The sequence below is a fragment of the Pteropus alecto genome, unplaced genomic scaffold, assembly GCF_000325575.1.
Source record: "Pteropus alecto unplaced genomic scaffold, ASM32557v1 scaffold388, whole genome shotgun sequence".
Classification (NCBI taxonomy): Eukaryota; Metazoa; Chordata; class Mammalia; order Chiroptera; family Pteropodidae; genus Pteropus; species Pteropus alecto.
In genome coordinates this window covers 1,596,953-1,613,629 of record NW_006441398.1, presented here as the reverse complement: position 1 = coordinate 1,613,629, position 16,677 = coordinate 1,596,953, and the positions used below count along the sequence as shown (strand labels likewise).

The 16,677-nt window shown below is 36.1% G+C and overlaps 1 protein-coding gene across 1 annotated transcript in view; it reads left to right on the top strand.

Annotated features, from left to right (window-relative positions):
- The first annotated feature begins 5,635 nt into the window (after positions 1-5,635).
- LOC102895024 (adhesion G protein-coupled receptor E2) overlaps positions 5,636-16,677 on the top strand; it is a 76,155-nt gene continuing 65,113 nt past the window's right edge. Inside the window, 5 exon segments of the mRNA XM_006927138.1 lie at positions 5,636-5,725; positions 6,847-7,002; positions 15,861-16,058; positions 16,338-16,422; positions 16,425-16,569. Of these exon segments, the coding sequence (XP_006927200.1) occupies positions 5,636-5,725; positions 6,847-7,002; positions 15,861-16,058; positions 16,338-16,422; positions 16,425-16,569 (674 nt within the window).

Genomic DNA, 16,677 nt, shown 5'->3' with positions numbered 1-16,677 from the left:
GTTATCAAAAATCAACGACAAAGACAGAATACTCAGGGCAGCCAGGGAGAAGAAAATGATAACTTATAAAGGAAAACCCATTAGATTATTATCAGACTTCTCAGCACAGACCTTACAAGCCAGAAAGGAATGGAATCAAATATTTAAGCTATTAAGTGAAAGAAACTACCAATGTAGAATAATGTATCCAGCTAAGTACTCCTTTAGATGTAAAGAAGAAATTAAGACCTTTCCAGACATACAAAAATTGAAGGAATTCTCCACTATGAGGCCTGCACTACAAGAAATACTGAAAGGGGTCAGCTCATCTAAAACAAAATAACAACAACAAAAAAATACATAATTAGGAGTAAAGTGACTATCAGACAAATAGAAGCAGAAAAGTACAATCCTTACTAAGAATAGGGCCTTATAAGCTTAAATAGTAAGAATAGAATTGCTATAGCAAGACAGTAATGAACATTGAGTATACATAGGGACAAATTGAGATAACAATGACTGAAAGGGGGAGGACTCAAAGATACATATTTGCAAAGGGGAATTATGTATATATAACTATCCTTTTCATATTCATAATGGTAACCACACACCAAAGATTCAGAACTGAAGTATATAACATAAAACAAGAAGAACCAGATGCAAAACTCACAAAAGCCAACCAAAAAAAAGAAAAAAGAAACACAAGGACAAGGAAGCAATGGAAACACCGAGCTACCAGAAGGCAAAATATAAAATGGCTATAAGAAGATCTCATGTTTCAATAATCACCCTAAATGTAAATGGACTGAACTCACCAATAAAAAGGCACAGAGTTGCAGACTGGATCAAAAAACAAAACCTAGCCACATGCTGCCTCCAGGAGACACATATCAGCTCCAAAGACAAATATAGACTCAAAGTGAAAGGGGGAAAAATGATATTTCAAGCAAATGGCATTCAGAGAAAAGCAGGAGTAGTGGTACTAATATCAGACAAAAGAGACTTCAAAATAAAAAAGGTAAAGAAAGACACTGAGGGACACCTCATAATGACAAAGGGAATCATGAACCAAGAAGATATAATACTTCTTAATAACTATGCTCCCAATCGGGGAGCCCCGAAATATGTAAAGCAATTACTAACAGAACTAAAGGAAGAAACAGACCAAGACACTATCGTTGTAGGGGACCTAAATATCCCACTGTAAGATATGGACAGATCATCCAAACAGAAAAGCAATAAGGAAATAACATCCTTAAATAACACATTCGACCACCTGGACATAATTGACATTTATAGAGCCTTCCATCCCAAAACAGCTGCTTATACATTATTCTCTACTGCACATGGAAACTTTCTCAAGAATCGACCACATACTGGGACAAAGAAATAGCCTCAACAAATATAAGAGGGTTGAAATCATACCAACCATATTCTCTCATCATAATGCTTTGAACCTAGATATCAACTGCAAAAAGAAATCAGGAAGAACCACAAATACATGAAGATTAAACAACCTGCTACTGAAGACTAACTGGGTCAGGGCAGAAGGAAAAAGAGTGATCAAGAGATACATAGAAATAAATGATAATGATAGTACAAAATATCAGAACTTTAAAGACACGGCAAAAACGGTCATAAGAGGAGAGTTTATATCATTACAGGCCTATCTCCAAAAACAAGACCGAGCCCAAACAAACAATCTAATGCTTCATCTTAAGAAACTAGAGAAGGAAGAACAAACCAAGCCTAGAGTCAGCAGAAGGAAAGAAATCATCAAAATTAGAGCAGAAATAAATGAAATTGAAAACAAAAAAAAAATAGAAAAGATGAATACAACAAAGAGTTGGTTCTTTTAGAAGGTTAATAAAATTGACAAACCTCTGTCTAGACTCACTAAAGAAGAAAGAGAAAGGACACAAATAAACAATATCAGGGATGAAAGAGGAAAAATTACAACTGACATCACAGAAATACAAAGGATCATACAAGAATACTATGAAAAATATATAACACCAAGTTTAATAACCTAGAAGAAATGGACCTGTACTTAGAAAAATACAATCGTCCAAGAAGAACTTGAAAACCTAAATCAGCAGTATGGAAATTGAAACAATCATCAAAAACCTACCAAAAAGTAAAAGTCCAGGACCAGATGGCTTCACCAGTGAATTCTACCAAACATTCAAAGATTTAATACCTATTCTCCTCAAACTCTTGCAAAAAATTGAGTAGGAGGCAATACTTCCCAACTCTTTTTATGAGGCCAATATTTCTCTGATACCAAAACCTGGTAAAGATAACACAAAGAAAGAAAACTACAGACAAATATCTCTCATGAACATAGATGCAAAAATTCTAAATAAGATACTAGCGATCCAACTTACTAAACAAACTATACACCACTATCAAGTGAGCTTCATCCCACACGCACAGGGATGGTTCAACATATGCAAATCAATTAATGTGATACACCATATAAACAAATTAAAAAATAAAAATCATAAGGTCACATCAATAGATGTGATTTTGTTAAGTGTTTTGATCATCCATTTATGATCAAAACACTTAACAAAATCAGTATAGAAGGAAAGTATCTTAAAGACCATCTATGACAAGCCCTCAGCCAACATTTTACTTAATGATAAAAAACTAAAATCCTTCCCTCTAAGATCAGGAACAAAGCAAGGCTGTCCACTATCGCCACTATCGCCACTGCTACTCAGTATAACATTGGAGGTCCTAGCGAGTGCAATCAGGCAAGAGAAAGATATAAGAGGCATCCAAATAGGAAACGAAGAAGTCGAACTGTCACTCTTTGTGGATGACACAATTCTCTGTATAGAAAACCCTAAAGACTCCACAAGAACACTACTAGAAACAATAAGCAAATACAGTAAAGTTTCTGGATACAAAATCAACATTCAAAAATCTATAGCGTTCCTATACTCTAATAACGAAGTGTCAGAAAAAGAAGTGGAAAAAATAATTCCTTTTGCAATTGCAACAAAAAGAATAAATTCCTAGGAATAAATTTAACGAAACATGCGAAGGACTTATATAATGAAAACTACAAGACCCTATTAAACAAAATCAAAAAAGATATAAAAAATGGAAAGATATTCCATGTTCTTGAATTAGAAGAATCAACATAGTTAAAATGATCTTATTACCTAAAGCATTATATAGATTTAATGCAATCCCCATCAAAATCCCATTGGCATTTTTTAAAGAAATAGAACAAAAAATCATGAGATTTGTATGAAAGCACAAAACACCCAAAATTGCCAAAGCCATCCTGAGAAAAAAGAATGAAACTGGAGGCATCACTCTGCCCGACTTCAAATTATACTACAAAGCGACAGTAATCAAAACAGTATGGTATTGGCAGCAAAACAGATACACGGACTCATGGAACAGAATCGAGAGTCCAGAAGTAAACCCATATTTATATGGGAAAGTAATTTTCTATGGGAAAGAAATTTAAAAGCAAAAATTTATATGAAGTAATATAATGTTCGTGAAATAATGGAAATAACTAAATTTCCATGATTAATTGCTTTCTTAAAGAAATATATAAAGGATATTATTTTTAGGTAGTTCTAGTAGATCATGTAATGTGTCAAGTATTTTGCCTGTTTTATCTCATCGAATTTTCCCAACACACTAGTGAGAATAACTATTTCCATCTTACAAAAATCTTAAGGGATGTGTCTGATATGATAAAATTAGTAACTGTAAATTTTCTCACCTTTCTATCTCAACACATTCCTGTTTTATTGGAATCACTAGAGTAAAAGCAATAGGGAAGAGCAAGAATAAAAAAGAATAACATATATAACTCAAGCCCCAGGGTATAGAAGTTACTCTGAATATTAGCTTGGCGGTAGTCTTACTTTTGCTTTTGCTCAACCAGTACTGGGCTATATCATTGCCCTAGGCCTGGCATATTTACTATTTTAAAAAGATCCTCTAAATAGAGTCAGCATCAGTCTTTCATCATCAAGAATTAAGAAACATCAGCAAGGAGGCTGGCAGTCCAAACAGTAGTAATGCTAACCAAAGGATACAAAACAGAACAGAGAAATCTGATAAGTTTAAATTGGGCAGGGGAAGGGGAAGGGGAAGGAAGCATCCAGGCCAGTTCTTTTCTAAGTCAGTTCTTCTCGGTCACATGTTATTTGCATCAACAGGAAATATTACTTCACAGCTCAAGACAAAAATTCCCCAGTGCTCATACTTCATGTTTCTGCACAATGAGGAACAGATATTTTGCATTTTATCCAGGTAGGTATAATTGAGAGGATCTTTAATTTAAACCATTTTAGTAGTCTTTATCCTTTTGGAGAAATGTCTATGTTCTCTGATTGATTCATAGATTGCTCTTGCACTATTCTTCAGAAGCATAATAACAAAAAAGGCATTTGTTGATTTCTATTAACCTTTCAAAGAAGAAAGTGGCTTGAACTTGAAACCAGAAAATTGAGGTTTTATTTTGAGATTTCTTAATGTAGTATCTATAAATTTTTTATTATTACCTATAAATATGTTTATTCTTAGACTATGTCCTGAGAAATAATGAATCCTTTAATATGTCTCCAAATAATCCAGTGGGAGCATGAGAATGAGTAGAGGTACAGATGAAATAAAAAATGGCCATAAATTTATGATTATGACAGCAGGATGATTGATTCATGAGGATTCAGTTGACTATTTTTCTACTTTTTAGTATGAAATTTAGTAGAAATTTTCTACTAAACAGTAAAAATTTTTAAAAATAAAGATCAATTTGCAAAAAGTGACAGAGCCAGTGAGTGGCAGAGCTAGAATTCAAATTTACTTGTTTACAACTCCAATAACAATGGTATAATCTCAGGGCAGCCTGCAAGTGAAAATTGATTTAAGCCACTTCAAAAAAAGAAAGATCCTGAATAATAAAAAACTAATATTTGTATCTGAATAAAGACAGCCAGATCCAAGGAGTTTCCTCATAAGATGTATCATGTAAAATGGATGGGAATAGATAATCTAATAGGTGTGCCTGTCATTTTCCATCTGTGTAGATTTTGATCCTTATACTAAAAGCCTACTACTATCAATATCTTGGGAGGCTTATGGAAGATTAAAGAAAAATTCTTTGTCCCCAGGGTCCTGTGGGAAAGTCTAGGAGCCTGTCTAAGGGACAAGGGAACACTGGGATGCTGTTAGAAGCCATGGGGCTATCGAAGAGACTGCATTTCACCAGGTGGTAGAAGCCATTCCTGTGGGTGCTTTGGATCTCATTTCTCAGCCATATTCACCTCCTCTCTCTGTTCTAGAGCTCTGGGTCCTGCTAATATCATTGGGAGCTATTGCTCAGAAGACTGGAGGTGAGTGTGTTCAAACAAACCCCATCAATCACCTGAAGCTGAGGAAAGGAACTTCATACTAACAAGGACTTATTTGGAGGGATGGTCCTCTTGGGCTTTGAGAAATTGATGCTGCTTCTTCCCCAGACATAGAGTTTATTACTGAGGGTTCTTCCTTGTGTGAAGGCAGGCATTTCTTCCCTCTCCTTCCTCCATCCCATTGTTTCCAACTGGCAGCTGGCATTTTATAAGGGAGTTCAAACCCAGACGTCCATTTCCCACAGTTCCCTGTGCTCAGTGCCCACGGAATGCCCAGTGTACCAATGCCACTTTTTTGCCGCCGTGATCCTGGATTCACTTCTCTGTCTGGACAGACCATCTTTAACAACACCTCGGAAGTTTGTATAGGGAAGAGGCTGAGGGAGGGCAGAGGGGTCATTGGATGTGGGGAGCATCTAGAGTTCCCAGCCCTTGAATCAGCACTAAAGTTCTTTGCCAAGGGTAGGAGAGAAGAGCCAAGAAACAGGGTGATCAGTTCTGATGGCCAAAGAGCATAGTGTTAAGAGCTCGAGATTTGGAGCTGAAGTGTCTGAATTCCAGCTGTATTACTGACCAGCTATATGAGCCCAAGCAAATTGTTTCGCCTCCCAGTATCTCAACTTTCTTATCTATATATCACGGATAGTAATAATATCAACTCATCAAATTCCTGTGTGCTTTAAATTTTTTTTGTAAAAAACACAATTTCTGATATTAAAATTAATTTAAACTACATAATAACCAAATGAGTGGATACTGTTATTATCCTCTATTTATAAATAAAGAAACTGAGACTTTGGGAGGTAGCTTGCTCATGCTATTACAGCCAGTAATACAGTTGGAATTCAAATAAGATTAATTTGAAGTTCAGAAAACTCTCAAACACGATCTCCTAAGAAGCACAAAGCAACCTCTTGAGAAAGTCAATGCTGGTGCCATATTATAAATGAGGAAATGTGAGCCCTGAGAGGTGACTTGTTTAGTCACACAACTAGGAAGTGGGAGAACCTGGACCTACATCTTAAACTACAGCATTCTGAGTTCTGTCCAGTTGGTCCTGAGTTGAATAAAATGTGAAATATTCTAGAGGCATTAATATTTATTTATTATTTTGATATAGAAAAGTAGTCACAAAATATCTTAAAACCCTGGAAGAATTTGCATAAACCAAAGCCATAATCTGATTCCATGAGAGCTGGAGAACAGAAGAAAAAGTAATGATGCTGTTTTCATAATTGGTGGAGCTCAGTAATAGCTACATGTGGGTTTATTATACTATTCTCCCCTTGTTAAAAATTGCTTTAGTCTCAGTGGTTGCATATTTATGTGTTCTTTGCATTTTCTCCTTTTCCAGTTTTTTCCTGTAAACACATTATTTTGTTTAGAAAGATAACACGAGGGGTAAAATCATTTAAATCTGGTTGCTACCAATCTCAACCAGAATTTTGGCCATTCCTAGCAGTTCCCAATTGTGTTCCAGATATCAACGAGTGTGGCCCGCCTTTATATGTGTCTTGTGGAAGCATTGCGGATTGTCACAATGTGGAGGGAAGTCACCACTGTGAGTGCACCTCTGGGTGCGAGCTCCTTTCAGGCGGCACCAAATTCAAAAGTGAGAAGGAGAACACTTGTCAAGGTAAGTAGTTTCCCATGTCACATGTTCCCTCCATCTGTCTTCACTCTTATGCCCAGTCCATCCTGTCAACAATGAGGACTGCTTTGGAATTGTTGTTACTAGATCTCAGAGCCCAAGAAAGAGCACCTTTGGGTCTCTTAAGACCCTTTCCTCCCATTTCCTTTTCTTGTTCAGATTTACTCCACATTAGGGTACATTTAGAAGCTTCTTTATTGGGACATAATATGCAAGTTAAAGATTGGAAACAAATGACATTTGTCAATGGAGAATAGTTTAACATATTATGATATAGCCATATAATTATAAGCTTTAGAGCCTTTTCATGACTTATTTTTTCCTTTTGGTGGACAGTTTTATGAATTTTAATGCACGTCCACACTTGGGTTACTACCACCATAATCAGGGTCCAGAACAATTAGTTCCATTATCCCTCCTTCTGTCTCTTTGCAGTCACCCTTACCTCCACCCCTAGCAATCCTTAAACTGTTTTCTTTTACCTATAGTATTGTATTTTGAGAATATCATATAATAAAATGGAATAATACAATGTGTTTGAGTCAAGTTTCTCTCACTCAGTGTAATGGTTTTGAAGTTTATCCATGTTGTTTTGAGTATCAATGGTTCATTCATTTTTACTGCTATGTAATATTTCATTGTATGGTCATACCATCCTTTCTTTAACAATTCACCCATTGAAGGGCATTTGATTGCTTCCAGTTTGGGGTGATTATGAATAGAGCTAAAAGAAAGAAAGAAGAAAGCTCTTGATAAACTTAATTAGAATGCTTTCCAAGTTCTGTTTTAATAGAAAAACATGCTGCAGGATGGTTCCTATAGTGCGCCAATTGCTTTTCTTATCCCTAATCTTCTTCTTAATCCATGTTGAGCATTTCTTTATGAATATATTTTAATCTTAAAACTCTTCAAATCTCTTTTAGTGGTATTTAGACAATAATTTCATCATAGGTATGACTTGATTGTCTACTATTGCTCTGAACTGTATGTCAAGGACTTTAAAAAGAACTGTGAAGAATAGACTCTGTTGCCTGGAGCTTTTTCTCCAGTGGACAGACAGACCTGTAGACAAATGCAACATAAATCAAAAAATGTGAAAAGGAATAGTCACGATGCAGAAACCACCCACTTCATGGGTGCACAATATCTTTCATCACTGTACCCCAGTGCCTGCTTCATGGAAAGCATTCAAGAAATGTGCATAAATAATAACTTGAAAGAGCTCAATTGTTACAGTAATCAGAGCTGTGATCACACTTTGGCCCCAATGCTTGGCCTTGATTTTGGCCAATATTTTTTTAATCTCTGGTTTTGGTTTCCTCATATATAAGTCAGAAATTATAATACCTATTCTTGAAGAGATCAGCTAAGTTTTTGTTATTGTTGTCTCTATTTTTTAATTTTATTAAATGTATTGGGGTGGCATTGGTTAATAAGATTACATAGGTTTCAAGTGTATAATTCTTTTATACATCATCTGTATAGGGCATTGTGTGTTCACCACCCAAAGTCAAGTCTCCTTCTGTCACTATGTATTTGACCCCATTTACCCTCTTCCACCTCTCCCCCACTCCTGCCTTTCCCTCTGGTAACCACCATACTGTTTGTGTCTATGACTTTTTGTTTGTTGGTTTATCTTGTTTATTTGTTCGTTGCTTTCCTCTTTATAGCCCACATATAAAAATAAATCATATTGTTCTCAACTTTTCCTGCCTAACTTATTTCACTTAACTCAATATTCTTATGATTCACTCATGTTGTTGCAAATGACACTATTTAATCTTTTCTTATGGCTGAGTAGTCCATTGTGTGTTCACCAATCAGGTTAGATTTCTTTCTGTCACTACATAATTGACCCCTTTTACCACATCTGCCTTCACCCTCCCCTCTCGCCCATCCCCTCTGGTAACCACTAGTCTATACTCCATGTCCATGAGTCTCTATTTCTTTCTCTTGTTCGTTTGTTGCTTTTAAGTTTATATACTACATATAAACGATATCATGTGGTTTTCAACTTTTTCTGTCTGGCTTATTTCGCTTAGCATAATTATCTCGAGGTCCACCCATGTTTTCGCAAATGGCATTATTTCATGTCTTCTTATGGCTGAGTAATAGTCCGTTGTGTATATATACCACATCTTCTTTATCCAATCACCTATCGAAGGGCACTTCAGTTATTTCCATGTCTTAGCCACCATGAATAATGCTGCAAGAACATAGGAGCACATATATTATTAAAATAAGTGTTTTCAAATTTTTGTGGTTAGATACCCAGAAGAAAGATTCCTGGGTTATATAGTAACTCTATTTTTATTTTTTGAGGACTGTCTCTACTGTTTTCCATAGTGGCTGCACCAATTTACATTGCTACCAGCAGTGTATGAAGGTTGCTATTTACCTAGAAATTTTTCTCCAACACTTGTTATTACTTGTCTTGTTGATAATATCCATTCTAACAGGTGTGAGGTGGTATCTCATTGTGATTTTGATTTGCATTTCCTTAATAGCTGGTAAATTTGATCATCCTTTCATGTGTCTGTTGGCTGTTTGAATGTCTTCTTGGGAGATATATCTGTTCAGGCCTTCTGCCCATTTTTTTAATTGGATTGTTTATTTTTGTTGTTGTTGAGTTGTATGAGTTCTTTATATATTTTGGATATTAGCCCCTTATTGGAGATGTAGTTTAAAAATATCTTCTCCCATTCAGTTGATGGCTTTTTTGTTTTATCGTTGGTTTCTTTTGCTGTGCATAAGCTTTTTAATTTGATATAGTCCAATTATTTATTTTTGCTTTTACTTCTCTTGCCTTTGGGGTCAAATTCATAAAATCTTCTCTAAGACCAAGGTCCATAAGTTCGGTACCTATGTTTTCTTCTATGTATTTTATTGTTTCAGGTCTTATATTTAAGTCTTTTATCCATTTTGAGTTAATTTTTGTATATGATGACAAATGGCAGCCTAGTTTCTTTTGCATGTGGCTTTCCAATTTACCCAGCACCATTTATTGGAGTGGCTCTCTTTTGTCCATTGTATGTTTTTTGGCTTCTTTATCAAAAATATTTGCCCATATATATGTGCGCTCTCAATTCTGTTCCATTGGTCTGTGTGTCTGTTTTTCTGACAATACTATGCTGTTTTGATTATTGTTGCTTTGTAGTATAATTTGAATTCAGGGAGTGTGATACCTCCAGCTTTGTTCTTTTTCTCAAGATTAGTTTGGCTACTTGGGGGTCTCTTGGAGTTTCATAAAAATCTGATTTTTTTTGTTCCATTTCTTTAAAAATTGCCATTGGGATTTTGATGGGGATTACATTAAATCTGTATATTGCTTTGGGTAATAAGGTTATTTTAAGAAAGCACCTCAACATAATAAAGCCCATATATAAAAAACCTTCAGCTAATAATCATACTTATCAATGAAAAATTGAAAGCTTTTCTTCTACGATTAGGAGCAAGACAAGGATGCCACTCTCACCACTGTTATTCAACATAGTACTAGAAGTCCTAGCCAGAGCAATCATACAAGAGAAAAAATAAAAGGCATCCAAATTGGGAATGAAGAAGTCAAATTGTCACTTTGTGCAGATGACATGATTCTTTATATAGGAAACCCCACCTCCCACAACTCGCAGCCCCACCCAAGCCACATCCAGTTGTATCCTCAGTGAGTCAAGTGCTCCTTGCTGAGACTCACACTGGTGGAGGCAGCTAACCTCGGTTTCTGGTGTGGCCTTTTGAGGCAACTATAAGCACAACATCTGTGGATTGTTTGCTGAATCTAAATTTGGCCTACAGCTGAACCCCTCTCAGGACTGTGCCACTGAACACCTACTTCACAAATCCACACTAATAAGACCGAGAGACTTAGGAGCTTTGCTTTGTACATAGAAATAGACACGGAAATGCAGCCAAAATGGGAAGACAAAGAAGCAGAAAATATATGATAGAACAGAACAAGATCCAAATGTAATAGAGTCAAGTAATCTAACAGGTGCAGAGTTCAAAACACTGGTTATAAAGATGCTCAACGAACTTTTGGGAAGTGTAGATAAATTCAGTGAGAACTACAACATAGAGATAAAAAACATAAAAATGGAAGTAGAAATTATAAAAGGGAACTAGTCTGAAATGAGGAACACATTATCTGAGATGAGAAGTATATAAAATAGAATAAACAAAGGAATAAACAAAATGAATAAAGAAGAGGATCACATGCCCTAGCTAGAGGACAGGACAGCCAATCAAGACACTCAAACAGAATGGCAAGGAAAAAGAGGCCAAAGGCTATAAAGATGACTTAAGGAGGATATGGGACACTATTAAGGCTCCATATATTCATCTGATTGGTGTAAGTGAAGAAAATCAAGAGGTTAAACAGCTGTTTGAAGAAATAATGATGGAAAACTTCCCTAACCTGGTGAAGGAAATGGACATAACACCCCAGGAAGCTCAGAGGATTCCAAAATCCAGGGACCCAAAGAGGCCCACATCAAGACACGTCATAATTAAAATGCCAAAGGTTAAATACAAAGAAAGAATATTAAAAGCAACAAGAGAAAAAAATAATAATTACATTTAAGGGAACACCCATATGACTGGCAGCTGATTTCACAAAAGAAACTATGCAAGACAGAGGGCTTGGCAAAAAAATATTACAAAGGATGACGACCCAGGATATATAACCAAGAATAATTTATCCAGCAAAGCTATTATTTAAAGTTAATGAACAGATAAAGAGCTTCCCAGACAAAAATAAACTAAAGGAATTTATCACCATGAAGCCAGAATTACAGGAAACTTTGGAGGGATTTCTTTAAGAAGAAAAAACATGTATCAAAAATAAGAATAAAGAATGGTAACAACTACATTCCTATCAATAAGTACCTTAAATGGAAAAGAATTAAGTGCTCCAACCAAAAGATAGAGTGGCTGAAAGGATAAGAAAACAAGACCCTACATATGAAAAGGAAGGAAATGGAAAAAGATATTGCTTTGATGAACCTAGAAGGTATTTAAGTCAGACAGAGAAAGATAAACACTATATGACTTCACTTATATGCAGAATTTAAGGAATAAAAAGAAAAAAACAATCAAAAATAGACTCGCAAATACAGTGGACAATTTGGTGACAGACAGAGTGGAGGGGGCTTTGGGGGGCTGGGAGAATGGGGTGAAGGGTTAAAGAAGTACAAATTAGTGGTTGATAGATGGTCACGGGGACGGGGAGCTCGGCATAGGAAATGCAGTTAGCATTAATACAGTGGGTAGGTCAGGGGAGGGTCAGCAGAGGGAGGGAGCAATTGGGAGAGATCATTTTACTAACGATATAGATGTCTAACCAATGTACGGTATACTTGAAACTAATTAAAATTTAAAAAATAAAATAAATTTAAAAAATAAAAATAATAATTGAGATATTCTATATCAATACATAAAGAACTTTCTCATTTATTTTTACATCAATATAGCTTTCCATTCTATGGATGTTCTATATTTTAACAAGCCTCTAATGATGAAAATTTTATTTTCAATATTTTGCTTCTACATTATTGCAATAACATTGATGGGTCAAATCTATAGCTGTAATTTTGACAAATATCACCATATTTCAACACATTTCTGTAGCTGGTCAATGGATTCCTTGAATTTTAAAGTTTGGCAACTGTACTATCATTTCTGGCTATTGCCCCCATCCGCCCATGCAAGGTATTTCTTTTTCTTTTTTCATTCAAGATGAAATCATTTTATTTTCAGTTCTGCAATTTCACATTTTTTTAATAAATTTATTAGGGTGGCATTGTTTAATAAAATTATATAGGTTTCAAGTGTACAGTTCAATAATATATCCTATGTATATTGCATTGTGCATTCACCGCCAAAAGTTAAATTTCTTTCTGTCACCATATATTTGACCGCCTTTACCCTTATCCACCTCCCACTACCCCTTCCTTCTGGTAACCACTATACTGTTGTCAATGTCCATGAATCTCTGTTGTTTGTTTTGTTCATTTGTTGCTTTCAGTTTTATATCCCACATATAAGTGCAATTATATGGTTCTCAACTTTTTCTTTCTGACTTATTTCACTTTGCATGATAATCTCAAAATACATGCACGTTGTCACAATGACAGTACCACACCTTTTCTTATGTCTGAGTAATATTCCATTGTATTAATGCAAGGTATTTCTTTTAAGTGTGTAAATTCAACTTTTCTTTGTTTTTGAAATTATTTCTTGAAATCTATTTTTCAATATTTGTTCTCTTCATTAATTTGGTTTCCTTCATTGAAGACACCAATTACACGTATTGTGGCTCTCCTTTGCCTAACTCCCATATTTCTTTTTCCTCTGATTCTTCGTTACCTCTTTTTTAGTGTTAATTTTGCTCATTTTTTTTTCTATTCCCATTTTCTATGTCCCTTAAAATGTTTCCATCAGGGTCCATTCTTCATATAACCTCCTTAAGTTTTGCCTTCATTACCGTAGGTATTTTTCTCTTCCATTTATTTACTGAGCTTTTCTAATATACAATTTCACAATACCTCTCTTCTCTGAGGTCTTGTACCTCTTTTATTTCTTGCTTATAAAGGCAAGTGCTCCCTTACATATTTTTGTTCGTGGTAAATAATGTCACAACTTTAATTTGCTCTATAGAAACAGTTATTTGGTGAGTCTTCCTTACTTACCATTTTTTTCTTTTTCCCATTTTTCTTGTAATATTTTGTATAAATAATGTGCTTGTTCTTTTGATTACTTGCCTTTAAAACAGATGGTTTTCTAAAAGCAACAAATGATCAGGACAAACAAACAGAGACTCATGGACATGGACCATAGGCTAGTGGTTACCAAAGGACTGTAGACTAGTGGTTACTAGCGGAATGGGGGAAGAGGGAAGAGGTAGACTGGGTAAAGGGGGTCAATTATAGGGGGTAGAGGGAAGGTGAAATGGGTAAAGGGGATCAAATATGTGGATGCTGAAGGAAACTGGACTTTGGGTTGTGAACACACAATAGAATATAAAGATGCCAAATGATAATGTACACCTGAAAATTATATAATTGTATTAACCAATGTTACCCCAATAAACTTAATTAAAAATTTGAAAAAAGAAAAAAAGAAAGCAGATGGTTTTTCCTGGAGGAGTTATTTCTAAGATATGTCTGTAAAAATATGGTCATGGATATATTATAGCGTATCACAGAGATTTTATGTGAGTTTTAAAATTTTATCCAAGCAAAATAAAATGTCATTTCATGTGCAAAAATCTGTGTTTTCCTCCACAGAGTCAAATTTCTTCCTATAAATGTGGTGTATTTGTGAAATTACATGCTTAGCTTCAAATCCTCTAAAACTCTTAACCAACTGGTATAAGGAAATACCTGCCCTAATCTTTCCCACTATAACAATCATGAAAAAGTTTATTTAGGTTTCCTCCTCTGTGCACCTCTAGTCCATTTTCTGTGATTTTAGCATCTCTTCCAATTATTCTCTAGTTTCACTGAAAATTTAAATTGTTTTTAATTCTCATTATACTTGTGGCATTTGTATTATTTCCAAGAGGGGTGTGTGTGTGTGTGTGTGTGTGTGTGTGTGTGTGTGTGTGTGTGTGTGTACACATATGCACCAACTTTGGGCCATCATCTTCAATACCAAAATAACTGACTTTTTTCAGCCAAAGGTTTCCTTTCAAACTTGAAAAATACTAGGATTTGGAATGGGGGAAAATGGGAGGGGAACAGGAGAGACAGATAAATGTATGTTCTTCTGTGGACCATCTTATTTTTCCCAGCCCAGAAATGTTTTTTCAGCTGAGCTGGTGCAAATACTCATGAAGGTGACCTCAGGCAATTGCGTGGGTAAGAAATGGTGCAAAAATGGAGTATCACTTTTAGGAAAATAACCTATAAACCTAGTAAGTTTAGTGATGCACAGATTTCAGGATTGAAATCCAACTAATATGGTTCAATGGCTTGGTGTTTTGAAGGAGGGCTACCCTATTACACGGGTACCATTGAGTAGAATAAGAAGTTCATAGGAGCCCTATCTCCCTTCTAGACCTCAGATCCTCAAGTAATTCATTTTGTTAATCAACTTTATTGGAGTGCAACATATTTGCAAGAAAAATTAGGTTATAAATATACAGTACATGAGTTTTGACAATAATAAACCAATCTGCAACCACAACCCCAGTTAAGACATAGACCCTTTAATAACTCCAGAAAGGCTCTCAAGACAGTTGCAGTCAATGCTCTCATCCTCACCCCTAGGACAATGGATCTGATTTTTATCACCATACTTTACTTCTGACTTAGAATCATTCAGTAGAGTCATTCTCTCTATCATGTCTGGTTTCTTTTGCTCAACATAATGTCTATGAGATTCTCCCATGTTATGTTCTGTGTAACCATAGTTCATTCTTTTTAATGCTCCAGATAATCACAATGTATGACTAAATCACAATTTGTTTATCTGTTCTCCATTTCAATGAACATGTGTATTGTGTCCAGTCTGGGCTATTATGAATAAAGCTGTTATGAACATTTTTAAACATTCATTTTGTGAACATTTATTTTCATTTCTCTTAGGTAAATACCCAGAAATGGAATTGCTGGGTTATATAGTAAGTGTATGTTTAACTGTTTAAGAAACACCAAACTCCATTCCAGAATAGATGTTACTTTTTGCATTCTCACCCAGAGTGTGTGAGAGTTGCAATTTTTCCATTTTGCCTATACTCGACACAATTGTTTTTGCTTTGCCTTTCTAGTCTGTGCATTTGAAAATCACAATTTTACCCCAGAGTACAATAATGTGATAGTGATCTTCTCTTTGTTGGGTTTCAGGAGGAGGATCCTGCCCTGGCTGTGATCACCTATCTGGGGCTGAGCCTCTCTCTGCTGTGCCTCTTCCTGGCAGCCCTCACCTTCTTGCTGTGCAAAGCCATCTAGAACACTAGCGCTTCACTCCACCTGCAGCTCTCTCTCTGCCTCTTCCTGGCCCACCTGCTCTTCCTCATGGCCATCGACAGAACAGAGATCAAGGTACTGACACTGACCCAGAGGACCTCTATCCCGCATAGAGTATGCTAAGTTCATGGATATATGCTGCATTGGACACCTTTAAAAACTGGCCTTGGGTTCTGGGAAGATTTGAGGATGTGAGTAGCTATTTTCACACTGACTGACATAACTAGATGACCAACCCTCTTCTAACAACTTATTCCTACGCATCAGAGTTCTTCCAACAACAAGGTGTAGTAGAAGTCCTGGGACCACACTTCACCTGACAATCCCACCTGGTGACTCTTACTCCTCCCACAGGTGCTGGGCGCCATCATCGTGGGTGCTTTACACTACCTCTACCTGGCCTCCTTCACCTGGATGCTGCTGGAGGGCCTGAACCTCTTCTCACTGTCCGCAACCTGACTGTGGTCAACTACTCCAGCGTGAGCACGTTCATGAAGAAGTTCATGTTCCCTGTGGGCTACGGAGTACCGGCTGTGATCGTGGCCATTTCTGCAGCATCCAGGCCTCACTTTTATGGCACGCCCACCCAGAATATGCAACTTCTCACTGTCTTCATCTTCTCCATATGACAATAGCCAGCAGAGGACCAACGTAGCCTTTAATATCATGAGAATATGATAAACAGAGAAAAACT